This window comes from Callospermophilus lateralis, chromosome 3 (genome assembly GCF_048772815.1).
Source record: "Callospermophilus lateralis isolate mCalLat2 chromosome 3, mCalLat2.hap1, whole genome shotgun sequence".
NCBI classification, from domain to species: domain Eukaryota; kingdom Metazoa; phylum Chordata; class Mammalia; order Rodentia; family Sciuridae; genus Callospermophilus; species Callospermophilus lateralis.
Genome location: NC_135307.1, coordinates 133,682,404 through 133,700,421, shown reverse-complemented (window position 1 = coordinate 133,700,421; position 18,018 = coordinate 133,682,404). Strand labels below are relative to the sequence as shown.

The 18,018-nt window shown below is 39.4% G+C and overlaps 1 protein-coding gene across 11 annotated transcripts in view; it reads left to right on the top strand.

Annotated features, from left to right (window-relative positions):
* Wdr93 (WD repeat domain 93) overlaps positions 1-18,018 on the top strand; it is a 52,412-nt gene that overhangs the window by 1,867 nt on the left and 32,527 nt on the right. For 3 of the 11 annotated variants that reach the window (XM_076851337.2, XM_076851336.2, XM_077109189.1), the window contains exons 2-7: positions 4,316-4,656; positions 5,332-5,524; positions 7,903-7,967; positions 12,142-12,220; positions 14,636-14,751; positions 15,859-15,897. In XM_076851337.2, the coding sequence (XP_076707452.1) occupies positions 4,354-4,656; positions 5,332-5,524; positions 7,903-7,967; positions 12,142-12,220; positions 14,636-14,751; positions 15,859-15,897 (795 nt within the window). In that variant the 5' untranslated portion in view covers positions 4,316-4,353. Of the gene's footprint in view, positions 1-6; positions 87-1,430; positions 1,516-4,315; positions 4,657-5,331; positions 5,525-7,902; positions 7,968-12,141; positions 12,221-14,632; positions 14,752-15,858; positions 15,898-16,883; positions 16,963-18,018 lie in introns of those variants that run through there. The other 8 variants (XM_076851344.1, XM_076851339.1, XM_076851343.1 and 5 more) reach the window with 8 other exon arrangements.

The window sequence follows — 18,018 nt, the reverse complement described above, 5'->3', positions numbered from 1 at the left end:
CGACACGCCTCCCAAGAGCTGCTAGCGGGTTTCCGGTCAAAACCGGAAGTAGCGGTTACTAAGGCGACACCCGGACGCCTAGCCCGGTGAGCTCAACCTCGGATCGTAAGATTGGGTGTGGCGGCTCTCTTGGTGTTCAAGGACTTCGGATTGCCAGCTGGGCCTCCAAACCGAACCGTGAGGGGCCGTCTCCCCGTTCTCAGGCGTTCCAAGGGCTCTGCACTTTCCGGCAGATCTCGGGCGCTCAGGAATCCCAGGGAGAATCCCAAGGGGTTTTTCCAGCCAGAGAACTCCCCTGGGCCTTTGCTTGGGGAGGGCATCATTTCTCAGCGCAGTGCTCCCCCCCCCCCCCCTTCTCCGCTCCAGGTCAGATAATGGTTAGAGCTGAGCTAATACTTGGAGTGTATTTCTAACTTGAGAGCCGGGTAAATTATGTGAGAGATTTTTCTCTTAGGATTATTGAACACTGAAAGATGATTATCTGAGGAAGCCTTAAAAGGGTCGACATGCACAAAGTAGAGGCAAAGTAGATTACAATGAAGTTACACCACTGAATCTTCATTCGATGGGCCTTAATTTTGTAAGATGCATCCCCTACAGCCACAAAGTAAGGCTCTCTATTTTTTGTTTTGTTTTGTTTTTTTTTAAAGAGAGAGAGAGAGAATCTTTTTTGTAGATGGACACAACACAATGCCTTAATTTTTATGTGGTGCTGAGACTCGAACCCAGGTGGCAACCCTGCTAGGTGAGCTCTCTACCGCTGAGCCACATCCAGCCCAAGGCCCTCTGTTTTTGTAATCCTCTTCCTCTAATATTTTCAGGTCTGGGGTAAGCTTGCAAATGGAAAGCCATATCATATGGTTAAATATTTTAAAAGTATAAATCGAGTAACAAATTGTTAGATAAAATCTTTTGTTCTCCTGCTTTGGCAAATGTACATATATGTATAAGGCCAGGTTCACTTTTAGATTTCTTAGACTCCTTGAAAACCTGGAAATACAATTGGAATGTGGTAATGTAGCCACAACTAGACCCCTGACTTTTCCCACCCCCCTTTCTCTTCTGGTCTTTTGCTCCCACCTACATCGCTAAAAGGGTGCATATAGGGTGTGGATACTCCAAGACACATCCACATTCTGCCCATGCCATATGCAGCTATGGGCACCTTTCAGGTCTAGGGGTGCTTAACAACAGAGAATACCTCCAGGAAGAAATCAGAAAGACTCATTCAGGTCCTGGCATCTTTTGGGCCATAATTTTAGAGGTGTGGGTATCCTGAACCTGGTCTTAATTAGAAGAGGGAAACTAGACTTTGGGTAAGTATATTCTCTCAGCCCCATGGATTACTCATGGTTTGCAGAGGGACGTGCCTTTAAGAAGGATAGAAGTAGCCAGGTGTGGTGGTGTAGGTCTGTATTCTCAGTGAGTAGGGAGGCTGATGGAGGAGGATCATAAGTTAAAGGCCAGCAAGAGCCTGTCTCAAAATGAAAACAGAGCTGGAGATAAAGCTCAATGGTAAAGCACCTTTGTGTTCAATCCTAATGCCAAAAAAAAAAAAAAGAAAGAAAGAAAAAGAAAGCCACATGTATTCTTCCTGCATAGCACAGGACCAGCAGTGCTGAAAACTATAAGAATTTTTGTTGACTTCTGGCCACATGGTACCAACTGCTGTGCTAAGTCTAGGCCTAGGGCAATAGGTTAGTAAGTTACACTGTAAATTGATAAGTACATACATTAATGTATTTGATGGTGAGATGAGGAAAATGTGCTTTTTAAAAATATATATATTTTTTAGTTGTAGATGGATATAATGTCTTTGTTTGTTTATCTTTATGTGGTACTCACCCAGGGCCTCATACATGCTAGGTAAGCGCTGTACCACTGAGACACAACCCCAGCCCCCCAAAGGTGCTTTTAACAGATTTTTAAAGTATATATTTTTTAGTTGTAGTTGGACACGATACTTTTATTTTTAAATTTATTTTTATGTGGTGCTGAGGATCCCAGTGCTTTGCACATGCTAGGCGAGCGCTCTACTGCCGGGTCACAACCCCAGCCCTTTTAAACAGATTTTTATCTTTTGTTTTCTATGCATGCGGCTTTTTATATCTTGATTTCTTTCATTTAGCATGATGCATTTGAGTTTCATTCATGTTGTTCATATCAATAGTCTGTAATTTTTATTGCTGAGAAAGATTTCACAATGTGAATGTGCCATGGTTCATTATCCATATACCCAAGTGAAATACATTCATGTTGTCTCCAGTTTGGGGCAATCACAAATAAAGCTGTTATAAATATTTAAGTACAGATTTATATGTGAAATATAAATTTTATTTTTTCTTGCATAAATGCATAGAAATATGATTGCTGAATTATATGATACATTTAACTGACTGCTAAAATTTTCCAAAATAGTTGTACTATTTTTATGGCCACTAACAATGTGCAAGAGTTTATCTGTTTGTCTACTGGTAAATATTTGAATTGTTTCCACTGTGATGTGCCTACAAAAAAAGCTGTAATGACATGGGCAAGTCTTAGCCATACATTTTTCAGTTCCCTTCTATCACCCCTAGGAGTGGACTAACTGGATATTATGGTATGTATGTATATATGTATACACATGTGAGGCAAGTGCTCCTTTACTGTGCTACAACACCAGCCCTGGTAGCTATGTATTTAACTTTTTAAGAAACCCCCAAACTCTTCCAAACTGTTTGTACTACTTTCTCAGCATCAGTATATGAGCATTCCAGTTCATTCATATCCTTTACAATATTTGGTATAGTCTTTTAAATTTTTAGGCATTCCAATAATATGTAATTGCATCTTATGATTTTAATTTGAATCTCACTAATACCTATGACACTGAACATCTTTGAATTTTCTATTTGCCATCTGCATACCTTCTTTCGTTAAGTGTCTGTCTTTTGCCCATTTTTAAAAACTGAAGTATTTATTTTCTTATTTTGAGAGTTTATAAAATACTTTGGATACAGCTGGGCTTGGAGGGCATATGCCTGTAATCCCAGTGACTCTGGAGACTGAGGCAGGAAGATTGCAAGTTCAAGGTCAACCTCAGCAACTTAGCAAGACTCTGTCTAAAAAAAAAAGAGCTGGGGATGTGGCTCAGTGGCCACAATACCAATCAATACCCTCCCCCCCCCCCCCCCCCCCCCCCCCCCCCCCCCCCCCCCCCCGCCAGCTGGCAATTATGAGATTTCCTTCCTGGCTGGTGGCATGAACAGGTTACTATTCCCACTGATTACTTCAGGTGGTTCTTTCAACTGGAGGGAAATATCACAAGTGGACTCCAGTGTGGAAGAAAAGATGATGATAGCATCAGGGCCTTTATATGACTCCCCTGGTCCTCAGACACTCTCACGGTGCAACTCTACTCCACTACATGTTACAGGTGTCCCAGGCTCCCCATTAAATGCTTTTTTTTTTTTTCAACTGTAGCATTGGGAGTCCTTTTTAAACACAATTTTGAGTTTTCTGAAGTACAGATTACTTGTTTTCTCTTTGAATTTTTATATACACATACAGACCAGAGTTGATAAATTATAAATATTTTTGTAAATGATTATTTTGATTTTGTAGGAGCGTTTTAGTCAGTAATTTTTTTCAGGTCTCGGACATTTCTTTTTGTACAGACTTTTGTTTTGCTTTTGTGGTGCTGGGGATTGAACCCATGGCCTCTTGCATGCTAGACAAGTGCTGTACCACTATACATCCCCAGCCTAGCAGACATTTTTATAAACCCTTGAAGAATCTCGTGGGTCCTGGGCACTGTGCCTGCAGATCTCCTGTGTGGCAGCAATTGGAAAGTGAGAAGGCAACAGATTGGACAGTGAGGACTGATGTTGTTGAACTGAATCTCACTGGGGTTGAGGGAAGGCAAAGAAAGAATATAGTCATGGCTTCTCACCGGGCTGACTTGAGCACAGTCATATATCAATACAGAGAAGCAGGAGAAGGCTTTGTTCTAGGAGAGATGGTGAATTCCATTTGGGACAAATGACAGCTTCTGTCCTATCAGGTGACAAAAGGCAACAGGGTGCCAAACTCCCCTCCTTCCATCATATCAAATATCTTCCTGGGTTGGTCAGAAGTTAGCTGTCTCTTATGATATCCTTCTAATATGAAGACCACATACTAGGAATGTAGTAGCAATCCTGTGATTAAATAAGGAAAGTGCCAGTATCTGGAATAAATAATCCCCAGAGGCCACTGTGCTAGAGAAGTGTGGTGTGCTGACTTCTTGCTTCCCTATTTTTCTCAAATTTCCTTTGCTTATTTCCCTTCTCAGCTTTCAGAGTTTCACAGAAGTTTCCTGTGCCACCTTCTATGATGTCTACCAAGAGAAGTCAGACCCAGAAGATGAGACTGCCTACATTTACTCAAAAGGTACCACTGGAGGTGCCATCCCCAACAGAGAAGGACTGGTCTAAGGATAACATAGAGGATTATGTCATCAAGGACCTAGATCAGGGCTGGGATTCCCTGCCTCAGCCTTATCGAATGATCAATAAGCTGGTGAATCTTGTGTTTGACTTGGCATGGGAACTTATTGAAGAGAGGGATACCTTGAAGGAATCTGAGAGCGATTGCATCCAGCTCACTATCTACCCTCCACTGACAGAAGTCCAGGTAGGGAGCCGGTGGCTGACCAGAAGTCTCTGTTTCTCCGTTGAACTTTTTTTTTTTTTTTTGACATTTTTCTTAGTTGTAGTTGGACACAATACCTTTGTTTTATTTATTTACTTTAACGTGGTGCTGAGGATCCAACCCAGGGCATTGGGCATGCTAGGCAAGCTCTCTACCGCTGAACCACAACCCCAGCCCCTCTATGTGAAAACAGCTGATCCAGGGAAGGGCTTCCTACCAGAAACCTTCATTTAATAAGACAGGTGCAATTTTGAAAGGCTGTATGCATGCTGATGTTGATTAAAATAGATCAGGTAACTGTTATTGATATTGAGAAATCTTCCCTAAGGAGTTAAGCCGTTCTCTGGCTTGACGGTGGCAACTGGCCAGTGCCTCTTTTGTTGTTCTTCCCATAGTGCACTAGAAAAAGTGCGGGGCCATGGTCATGTTTAGTGTTGCAAATGTGTATTTATTCTTTGTTTTCTCTGGCCTCTTTCCCCTGAAAGTGAAATGCTATGAATTTCTTAATATATGGGTAAGAGTTTTAGATGAGCTCTGTGTCTGGGGATGATCTTTGGAGGAAAAGCTCTTAAACCTTTGAAAAGTACCTTGTGTTACTTGAAGATAGACAGTAAGAATGAAAATAATTCTGTTTTCTTTGTTTTTTTTTCCCCCCAGCTAAACAAAATGCCCAATTGTATGGCTATTTCCCAAGACTATGTATTTATTGGAGTAGGCAAAGGATTCTTCATCTATAATCTGTACAACACTAAACGAATATGTACTTGGGAGAAACTTAAGGTTGATGTCACCTCCATCTGGGCCACAGACTTAGGAAATGAAATACTGATTGCTCTCCTGGATGAAATGGGTATTATTTGTTCTTCATCTTTCTTTTTAGCTTAATATATAGGTATCTGCAGTTTAATTTGAGCTCCTTTCCAGGTGTGAGTGGGGCCAAGCATGGATTTTTCATCCCTAGTCATACAGTAGTAGCTAACACCTTCAAGTATGGTGTGTCAGGCACTATTTTAATATTTTACATACATTAGCCCATTTAATCCTTACAGCAGTCTTAGAAAAGAAGTACAATATATTATCCCTGTTTAGAAGAGGGATACTTGAATTAATGTGCAAAGTAAATGGCACAGGCAGGCTTCAAACCAGGTGGTATAGCCCCAGAGTCCACCCAATTTCGGTACTCAGCAGTTCTGCCACCCATGTAAACCAGAGCTTGCTTTTTTCTGTTAGTCCTAGGATGGACCAGGCCTTTCTGGGGAGTATAGTATAGAACACTCTAGACAGTGTCCTGCATCAGTGAGTTGTTGCTATTGTTTGCCTCCAAAAGGCTGGGCTCCCTCTAGCCTGTCCTTAATGTTTGGGCAACCCACACCACTACCGGGGATTAGGGAGCTTCTCTACTTTGCAAAACAGGAGAAGGCAAGTGTCAGCATTGGCCAGGAAATCAGGAAGTGGCTTTAAGATATTGGGGCAAACAGGGCAGAATGTTCCTGCTTGCTTTGAGTCATCTATGCAATCATGCATCTCTCTAAATGACAGGCTCTCTTCAACCCTCACAGGTGCACTGAAGAATTATCTGCAGGAAATTGGCCTGACCAGACTGGCACAGTACTAGGGGTACTGCGGCAGAAGTTTGAAAATAAAAGGCAGAGAGATCAGGAAATATTATTGTATTCATTGAGGAGAGAAATGAGGAAGGTCTGAGCCAAGGCAGGGGCTGTTAAAAATAGAAAGAAAAATGGTACTAGTATATTGTAAGTGGGATTCACTGTGGTATAAATCATACATGAACATAGCATAATTTGGTAGATTTCATTCCCTAGTACTTCCCCTTGCCCCACCCAACTCTCTCCTCTCTCTGTCTTCTATTTTCATGAGATTCTTCTCTCTCTCTCTCTTTCTCTCTGTCTCTCTCTCATATGAGAGAAAACTCTGACCCTTGACTTTCTGAGTCTGGCTTATTTCACTTAGTATGATGTTCTCCAGTTCTCTGAATTTACTGACAAATGATATAAACTTAATTCTTCTTTACAGCTGAATAAAAACTCTATTGTGTTATATGTCACATTTCTTTTTCCATTCATCTGTTGACAGGCACTTGGGCTAGTTCCATAACTCAGTTGTTGTGAATTGCAGTGCTATAAAGCTTGATATGCGTGTATCACTATAGTATGCTGGTTTTAGTTCTTTGTATTATTTTTGAAACTTTTCTATGGGTCTAAAATTAGCTGAAAATAAAAAGTTTAAGCAATGGAAATATAATGTTGAAACAGGAGTGAGGGAGTATGTGTATGAGGTGGGGGATGGGGAGGTATGAGGGGGCAGTAAAGAAAAATGACTCTATCTTAGCTAACTGGCAGGATGATGATTATAATTCCTTGAGAACAATTATAGAATAAGATTTTAGGGGTCTGAGTTGAAAAATTCCATTTGAACATGCACAATTTGAGGCACCTGGAGAATGTTGGTGGGAATGATTCTCAGAAGAAGTTTGGTTCAAAGAAAGGTTTAGATTTATTTTTTTGTGCTTCATTTCTGTGTAAGCAGAAGGCAAACCACCTTGGTATCCCCAGCATTGGCTTGGAGCAGATAGCTCATGAGTGTTTATTGGGTTGAATTAGACTTTCACCTGGTCAGATACTTTATGAGGTCTATATCATGAGTACAAAGGCAAGTTATGAGTTCTGGGAGGTACCTAAACAAAGAGGTAGGAGGTTATGGGGGGTGATGATCATACACTGGAGCCCTCGGGCTAATTGGGAATTAGAATGACAGAATTATTTATCAATTCAATGAAATAATCACATGAGGAGCTTGTTGGGGCTGAGGCATATGGAAGGGTAAGATGTGATGTGTTCCCTCGAAGAATCTATGACCTGGAAAAAAGAATTTTTCACAGAAGTCACATGGACAATGGTGTGAAACAGCAGGGGATGATGTGACAAAACACATCAAAGGGTGGCTTGGTCAAGGGCTGTATTAGTGTGACTAAGGGTCCTACAGGAGACTTCTGTGGGTAAAGCCAGGTAAGTAGAGGTGGCCCAGGAGAGATAACAACCTCAACATTTCAAGTGGAAGGATGAGGAAGATGGAGAGATCAAGGGCAGCACAGGCAGAGTGGGGGCCAGGGAAGAGGCTAAGAGTGCTTGACAAGTTCAGAGATCGGATACAAATCCCAACCTTCTTTGGCTCACTTATCTTACATGCTCACTTGTTTTTCTGTTTCAGGTATCATTAGACTGTTTTACTTTTATAAGGATAGCCTTTTCCTAATCAAAGCCATCAATGAAGTGGTAAGTTCCTATTCTTTCCCTTTACTGGGGATATTTGGAAGAATAACTTCAGGAAGTGCCCCTGCAGAGTATGAACTGGAGAGTTGATCTCATTTAAAAAAAAATTTTTTTAGTTGTCAATGGATTTTTTTTTCTTTAAATTATTTATATGCAGTGCTGAGGATCAAACCCAGAGCCTCATACATGCCTGGCAAGAGTTCTACCATTGAGCCACAAGATGTTGAAGAAAAGGGTGCAATGGCAGGGAATGTTACAGGGCCTGGTGGTGGTCAAGCCAGGGCCTGGTGGTGGTCAAGTGCAACAGTAGATATTCCACAAAATGCATCTGTTATAAATGCTCTGACATTATGAATGCTGTCCTTGCCATAGGGCTAGTCTTCCATGCACTTCCAGAGAATTATCAGAAGACTGAGAGTGGAAAGGACTGAGAGTTGGACAGTGCTTCCCAAAGCCAGACTCAAGCAGTGGTTCCCAGCTTACTATAAATGGGGATCTTATGGGCACCTTGGGATGATAGTTCCTGTGCACAGGGAGAAGTGATGAGGGGGCTGACAATCAGAGTGCAAGAGAACTAGGTAGACCAGTGACAGAACATGCATCAGGGTTCTAGACCATGATTGTCGTGGAGTGCTCCTTGCACGCCATGCTGCACTCCATGCTGTAGGTCAGCAATGAAGAGAAGGGAAGTCAAGGAGATGAGAACTGAGGTCTGCAACACAACTCCAATTTATAGATGTAGATGCCCAGAAAGCCCTAAACCACAAAGTGGCAAAGAGACCAAGGTGGCAAAGAGACAGAAGCTGCCAATCCACCAGCTGAACACTGGTCTACTCCCCAGGCTGCCAGGGCAGGGCTGAGTGCAGGTACGCCACCTCTCCCATCACTGGCATGATCTCCAACAAGAGATGAATTTCCAGCAGTGAAAAATGAACAAAGAATTGAAGCCCAAGAGCCTAAGTGCTTGCTTTTTGCCTGTTGACCCGATAACTAGAATTATATATCTATGTAGCATCTGTTCTGTATTTTTTCTTTGGTAATGACAAATGTGTTTTGTAAAAAAGTCTGGTTTTCCTCATTATGCCATTTACAGGTTTTAAAACAAATTTATATCTGGCCAAGTTGAAATTTTTAAAAACTTTGGTTGGGGGACATGTGTGGTAAGCCTTTGATTTGCTGAGGGATCTAGCTAAACAATATAGTGGTCTCTTCCACCAACATTTTATCATGAAAAATTTCAAAACTGCAGAAAAGTTGAAAAATTATATGGTGTTTACTTATATGCTTACCACAAGAGACTGCAAGAAATTCAATTTTTACCTTTTTTCCCCCATATATTTTTTTCCCTTTTTTGGTTCTGGGGATTGAACTAAGGGCCTCACACTAAGAACACTCTCTACCACAGAGCTACATCTCCAGCTCCCTCATTTTTAACTTGTAATCTGCCCCCCCCCCTGCAAATTAGCAACTTTCAAACTGTCTGGACATATGCAAATACACGTACATACGTCTATCTTTAAAACACATAAAGAGCTCAGAATCAATAATAAAAAGACAAATCAACAGGGCTGGGTTTGGGCTCAGTGGTAGAGTGCTTGCCCAGCACCTGTGAGACTCTGGGTTGGATCCTCAGCACCATATAAAAGTAAATAAATAAAATAAAGGTATCATGTCCAACCATCACACACACACACACACACACACACCACACACACACAGAGAGAGAGAGAGAGAAAGAGAGAGAGAGAGAGAAACCAACAGATAGGCAAAAGACATGAATTGACATTTTACAAAGAAGACATGAGTAACCAATTTTTAAAAGTACTTAATACCATTAGTTAGCAGAGAAATGCAAATTGAATTACCATGAGATAGCATTACAGTTCTGTTTTAATGCTTAAAATGAAAGGGATGGACCATACCAACTACTAGGGAGGATGTAGAACAATAGGAACTCTCATATATTGATAGTGGAAAACTGAAAACCAGGTGAGTAATTTCCAGTTAAGTAATGACCTGTCAATCCCATTCCTAGATACTTACCCAAGACAAATGAAAATACATATTCGTAAAAGGATTTGTATAAGACATTCACAGAAGCTTTATTCTTAATAATAAAAAACTAAACACACAGAACAAATAAAAAGTTGTGATGCTGCATAATAATCCAATGGAATACATAGTATTTAATAACAAAACAGTGAACCACTGGTGATCATAATGCAGTAAATGACACTCAAAAACATCACATTGAGTGAAAGAAGCCAGACACAAAACAGAGCTTTCTGCATGATTCTGTTTATATCAAATTTAAGAACAGGCAAAACTAATCTATTAGTGAAGAAGATCATAACATAGCTTGCATATAAGGATATAACTGAACAAAACAGGCAGGTGGGAATTTTCTGGGGTAATGGTAATGTACTATGCCTTGAACAGGTTGTCCATTACATGGATGTGTGCATTTGTTAAAATTTATCAAGTTATGCAAATAACACCTGTGCCTTTAACTGTCCTTAAATTTAAAAAGAGCTCTCCAAAGAAAAATATATAGTGAATACTCATTTTATGAAATCAACATAATTATGATACCTAAACTAGACATGGACTTTACCAAAAAAAGTACTGTTGGTGGACTAAAAAATACTAAAAATGTTAAAAACACGAATTTAGAAGATTTTTTAAACTTCATTGTCACCTTCTGAAGTTCTAAGGTATAAACTTAGTATTCTGAAAACTAATAAAGGAGTCACTTCCCCCATATAAGCTGTATTTCAAGGTAACCAAATAGTGGGTGATAGATCTTTGTGGAAGAATTCTAACAAATGCAGAAGAAATAATAGAATCCAACTATCTTAATTTTATAAGCCATTTTTGCAGAGAAATTGTCTAGGCAATGACACAAATGGCTGATGGGGAGCTTCCTGGTTGATGAGCCAGGATGACACCTGTTCTCAATTATCAACCTTACCATCACTAGAAGAGAAACAAGCAGCTATTATGAGCCTCCTGATATTCTGCAGCAGGAAGGATTCTGTTCCTGCCAAAACAATTGAACTTAAATATAATCAGCCTCTAGATACAGTTATCAGTTTACAGAGAACACTGGCCTGCCCACTCCTTTCCCACCTTATTAAACAGCACCATGGGGATGCAATTAGTCCAATTCAGAATGTGGGGGAGAAAAGGCCTGGTTTCTTTAACAAGTAAATGACAAACAAACAACAACAACAACAACAACAACAAAAATAAATGGGAAGCTATTATAAATTAAAAGAGACTTAAGAGATTAAGTTAATTAAATGCAACCTGTGAATTTCATTTGGATCCTGGCTTGAACAACTGCAAAAAATAAATTAAGTTTGTGAAACAATTGAGGAAATTGAAAAACTGATTAAGACACTAGATGGTATTTAGAAATTATTTAGATATTAGGTGATATTTAGAAATTATTTAGGCTTAAATAAAAATAGTAATTTATTGAGTTTAGGGGATGAAAAAACAAGAGTTGTCATATCATGAGGAAAGGATACGGGGGGGGGGGGTTCATTATGCTATTCTCTCTCTTTTTGTATGTTTGAAAATTTTCCTAACAAATTGATATTAAACTATGTGCATCTAAAAACTTTTCCTTAAGTAAACTAGTGAGCTTACCAACAAAACTAGTCTAGCCACCTTATTTTGCTAGTAGTCTTCAAACTCCTTAAATGGATAACATAACCATACATACTGAGCATCTCAACTTTCCAAAATTTGAATAAGTCTTATACTAGGGTTATATCCAGGCTGGGCTACAGTGTAGATAGAGCCTTTCATTCAGCAGCTAGCAGAGTTTTCAGTGTCAAAAAGAACTTATTGAATTCATTTGAGTAACTGAGTGCCAGCATAGACCTGAGGGTTTGCAAACCTGACTGGGAGATCTGATGTATGCCACAAATTCCTGGGAAATAAGTCTAAAACCCTTTAGACAGAAAAGTTAGTTCCACTTCCTTACATTTCAATCTTATTTGATTCCTATACTAAGATGAAGTGTGTGTGTGAAGCAGTGGGAAGCATCTTTTCACGTTCTAAGCTTTCCAAGGATCTCTATTCTGGCTGTGAACCACAGAAGGTCCTGAAATATGTTCTTCTTTTTTACCAGACTGTGCTTACTCTATCAGCATCTCTTTCTTTTCAGGAGGATACCAGCAAGCATAACACCTGTGTAAAGATGGCGATCTCTCAGGGTGGGGACTTTGCAGCCTTCCTCCTACAAGGCAAGGTTATCCAGAGTGTGAAGAAGACTCAGATTTGCAGCTCTTCCATATGATTATTCCCCCCACCCAAATATTTTCTTTAGAGATAATTTAGGTTTACAGAAGAGTTGCAAACATAGTACAGAGTTGTCCTTATGCCCTTCACCCAGCTCCCCTAATACCAACATTAACATGGTGATGATATATTTGTGGATAGAAGGCAAATAATCTGTGGTTGATAGTTAATAGTATTGCATCAATATACACTATATAGTACTATTAATAACTATTAATTTTATTTCTCACAATTTCATAAGTTTTTTCATTAACATAATTTCTTTACCCCAAGGGTCAATCCAGGTTACTATATTGCATTTAGTTAATATATCACTTTAGTCTTTTTTAAAAATTTTTTTAATATTTATTTTTTAGTTTTCAGTGGACACAACATCTTTATTTTATTTGTATGTGGTGCTGAGGATCAAACCCAGTGCCCCGTGCATGCCAGGCGAGCGCGCTACTGCTTGAGCCACATTCCCAGCCCTCACCTTAGTCTTCTCATATCAGTGATTGTTCCTTGAAAGGTCCTTGTTTTCATGGCCTTGACACTTGGAAAAGGTACCAGTCAGATATTTTGTGGAATGTCCCTCAATTTTAGGTTGTACACTATTTTTCTTATGATTCAACTGGGGCTAAGGATTTGGGGAAGATTGCTGAGGCAAAGCATTGTCATTGCATCATATCTAGGGGTATGTGACAGCAGTGTGACTCATTTGGCTGATATGAACCTCAATCACTTATTTAAAGTGGTATCATGGTTTTTGCCAGGTTCTTCCATTATAGTGCTACCTGCTGTTTTTTTCCTTTTCTTTTCCTTTATTTCTTTCCTTCTTTATTTACTTCCTTCTTTCCCTCTTCCTCTTCCCTCCACCCATCTTTCTTCCTTCCTTCCTTCCTTCCTTCCTTCTTTCTTTCTTTCTTTCTCTCACTCACTCACTCATTCATTCATTCATTCATTCACTCATTCATTCATTCAACTGTGTTGCACAGGCTGGCCCCAAACTCCTGGGTTCAGGTGGTCCTCCTGCCTCAGCTTCTCAAGTAATGGGACTGTAGGCACGCGCCTGCACAGCTTTTTTTCTCCCTGTCTTTACTCTATAAGGAGGAAGTCACAAAGTCAAGACCACACTCAGGAGAAGATGATTTAGGCACCTTTTGGAGAAAGGAGAATTGAAGAATTTTGGGACATACATTAAATCCATTATAATAGTTAACATTTTGGGGGAGATACTTTGACGTGATGTGAATATCCTATTTCTCCTTTCACTCATCAATCCTCGTACTCATCATCTGATCTTGCTTGCACTGTGTTAATGGACATATTTTATGTAAATGTTTGTCATCTTGATTTTCAAATTTCAATTATTTTTACATATAATATATGTAACTCTATTTATACTGTTTCCCAAGGGCCCTCAAATGTTAGATGCTTGGGGAAGATACATTTTATAATGCTTTTGTATCAAAAGAAAATTTTGTTTTATCTGTATTCATTTCCTTTAGCTGTCATAACAAATTCCATTGGTGACTTAAAACAAAAGACATTTTCTGAGTTCTGGGGTCTGAAATTAAGGTTTCCAGATAATTTTAAAAAATTTTTTAACCCAGGAGTACTCTGCCACAGAGCTATATCTTTTATTTATCTATTTATTTATTTATTTTTATTTTGAGACAGTGTTTCACTAAATTGCCCAGGCTAGCCAACCTTGTGATCTTCCTGCCTCAGCCTCCTGAGTAGTTAGGATTATAGTCATGCACCACTGTTCCCACTGATAATTACTTTTTAAAGGAAACATTTAGGCAGGATCCTATATTCTGGGAGAGCAACCTTTCCCAACTTGGTTGGTATTCTGTACAGAAACCGAATCTGTTTCTAGAACATGATAGTAGTCCCACAACCATCCCATAGGTTGTCATCTCCTCAACTATTAGAAGAACTCTTTGGGGGCATCTTTTCCAATTCTAACCCTTTGTTTGCCCAGGGACTCTCCAGTGCTTCCAGATACACGACTTTTTCCCCAGATGACTTTAACTATAGGGCAAAATGTCAGTAGAATTTTCTGGGGTGAAATATAAAGCATGTGAACTGGAGGACACAATTTGGTAAAAAACTGTCTTGCATCAGTGCTGTGTGAGAAGCCCGTTTCCCTTAGATGGCAGTAGCTTGACCGTTCAACTCTCTATGGGAAAGTTACTTGGCTAGCGAGGACTTGCAATAATCATTGCAAAACTATATTGCCTTCAATCTATCAAAGTTGCTGTTTCATGGGTACCTACTGCAGAAGTGCCAGCAATTCTGAGAAGACAGGCCATTCCTCAGACAAAACTCTTGGCCTGCTTACAGTTGCTCAATGGCTGTTTGGTTTCCCAAAGCAGGAGTTGGAGATGTTTGGCTGGATGTGTATAAGTTGCCCAAGGAGTCTTGGCTCAAGGAAGTGGAGCATCCCCAAGTCACTTCAAATGCAAAGAAAAAAGCCAGACAGACACAACTGGTAGGGAACATCTTTGTTTTCAACCAATATATCTTTTCCCAGCCTGGTCTCACATCTTGCCTTAGAATGTCAAGATGAACAAGGCCTCTGACAGCTATAAAATACAACAGGAAGAATGTCTATGTCTCCCCAACGTATTTGCTTTGGATGAAATAAAATATTAAAAGGTAGAGATGGATTTAGTAGTGGGAGCTTAGTATCTCTCTTATCTTGGACTTGCTCTGCACTGAGACTCCACCCAGATATATCTCTGGAAGGATTTCTGATTTCTGCCCCACTGGAAATCTTTTTCCTTCCTGGGCTGAAATAATCCTTTTCATGCCTTGAAATTCCACTACATTTCTCAGACTACGTATAATTGGGGCGTGTTCTTAATAAATAGAAATATGTATATTCTCTTCCAAATTAGGAACACTACCATTTCAGTTTAATTATATGATGCCTGAGACTTGTCCTACATCTTTTTATAATATTTATTTAGTTTTTAGTTTTTGGTGGACATAATATCCTTATTTTGTTTTTATGTGGTGCTGAGAATCGAACCCAGTGCCTCACTCATGCTAAGCGAGCGCACTACCACTTGAGCCACATCCCAAGCACCTGTCCTGCATCTTTTTTTTTTTTTTTTTTTTTGGTACCAGGGATTGAACTCAGGGGGCACTTGACCCCTGAGCCACATCCCCAGCCTTATTTTGTATTTTATTTAGAGACAGGATCTCACTGACTTGCTTAGTGCCTGAGACTGGCTTTGAACTAGGCATGCTAGGCAAGCACTCCACAACTAAGTTTTTTAAACTTTTTTAAATTTTATTTTGAGTCTCACTAAGTTCCTAAGACTGACCTTCTTGGCTGTCAATTCTCTGGGATTCCAAGCACATTCCACCATGCCTGTTCCCAATTACATTCTGAGATCCTACAGAAGAGGGATCATGTATTAAAATCCTGCAGGTCAGAGGATCACCCATACATTGGTCCTCCAGGTCTATATCATGAATTCAGTTCTCACGAAAGGAAATGGTGTAGGGGGAGCGGGCATCTCAGGAGATTACAGGGAAAGGGGAAAATATATCAAATGCATTGTGAATTAATTTTTCATTTTCTCCTCAGAACCCTGTGGATCCCACTCCTGTAGATAACTTAGAAATGGTAAGAAACTTTAAAGAAAATCTCCAGAGATATTTAAATTATATTTTAAAGATTCTTATTTTTACTTGAAACATACTTTAAATATCAAATTACTGGTAAATGTCCCACCAGGACACTGTTTACAGATTCTCTGTGACTTCGTCTTGTGTCTCATATCCATTGAAGATGATCTCCTGTCCTTGAGTAAAGGGAGTTTAAATTTCAGGGCCCCTCTCATTGGCTTCTTCCAAGAGCCTGGAAGGGACCCTAGCAATGTATTCCCATGGTCTTGTATTTTTGTAAAATTGGCAAAAATAACATATTTTAACTACAATCACTTAAGATCATTGTTAGCTTTTCATTCTAACTTCCCTCTGCTACAGTCCCCCATCTTGGGTGCTATGAGTGTCACCATGGGCATTTTGTATTCATAATTTTGAATTCTTAAAGAGGGCCCATAAAACCTGGATTTGCCCCCTACAAAAACAACAGCCTAATCCACTAAGACAAATAACTCAGGGGTTTCACCTTTGTTTTAGAATACCCTGGAGGATGGTCCAGCTTCTCTGAAGCACCCCACTCTCCATCTGATGGACCACACCATCTTCTTAGCCCTCGACAACTTGGGATCTCAGTAGAGTAGTGGCGACTCCTGAAGTGAAAGCCTTCAGTCAGCGCCCTTGTTTTGTTTCCTTTTTAAGTTACATTATATTTCAAACTATACAAATAATATATGACTACGTCACTCTTGGAAAAGTCAAGTCATCAAATAAATGAACCTCTCCAGAGGTAATTGCCATATTAGATCTGTTACTGAGAACTCAGTCCTTGTCCCCACTGCCAATCACAAAATGACAAAGTTTTGAGAAAAAAGAAAAAGAAGTTTACTGCTTTACTACCAAAGGAGAAAGGCAGGGGATCTCAGAAGCTGTGATTCTAACTCCTAGGGGGTGGGCTTTTAAGGATTCCAAGGCCACACTCCAGCTGCACCCTGTCGTCATTCACAGGTAGCCTTTCTTAGGTCCACGGATGCCAGCTCCTAAGTCGGGGCTCTTCATTCCTGTGGCCTGTGAATGGAAGGACAGGTAACAGCCTGGGATGGGAAGAAGTTAATCTTACTTCCCCTAAGGAAAGGAAGGGGGTGAGGAGAAGAGAAAGGGGGGAAAATGTCCATTTTAAAATAATCTAGAGTGGCAGAGCAGCGAGGGTTATGTTCAAAGTGTGAAGCGGACCTCTGTTATAGGGGGTATGTGTTTTCTAGATCTTTAGTGTGTATTTATATTTTTATACTTGTTTGTTTCAAAAAAGTGAAGTTATGTCTTATGCGAATTTTTTCTTAATAAGGGCCATTGAATTACATAAGTTTTTTCTTACAAACTTGTATTTTTGTCATTGATTTATTAGTATAGTTTTGCATGTCAATAAACTTTATTACAGATGTACTGTAGCTTATATGGCTACTAGTCTATTGATGATATTGAGGTTGTCCCCAATTTAAGGCTCTTAAACAAAGCCATGCAAATCTTCATATATTCTTCTTTATATACCTGAGTGAGGGCCTCTCAAAGGTATGTGTATTTTTAGTTTTTATATAGATATTAAGAAATAGTCATACAAAAATGGCCTGACAATTTACTTTTAATCAATATTTTCCCACAGCTTCAGTGAACTTGATATTATCAATGAATTTGTTTTACTGTAAACTAATGGGAAGAAATGGCCTCTCATTTTAATTTTCATTAATTCCTTCATATTTTTATCGGACATAGAGGTTTTCTCTTTTGTAAATTGCTTGTATGTGACCTTTGCTCAATTACATTTTTTCTAATCTGTAACTTCCCTTTTTACTTTATTTGTATGCTCTTTGTTATAAAGAAGTTTTAAATTTGACATAGTTGAAACATTAAATTTATTCTTCATGGCTTTTGCACTTAAGAAAGCTTTTCCTGTTAGAAATACGTTCTCTTGGGTTTTCTTCTAATACTTTCAGAGTTTTGCTTTTGACATTTTATGCTTCATATGGGAGGTTGTTTTGGTGGTTGTTTGTTTGTTTGTTGTTTTGGTATCAGGGATTGAACCTGGAGTGCTTAACCACTGGGCAACATCCCCAACCCTTTTTAAAAATATTTTATTTTGAGACAG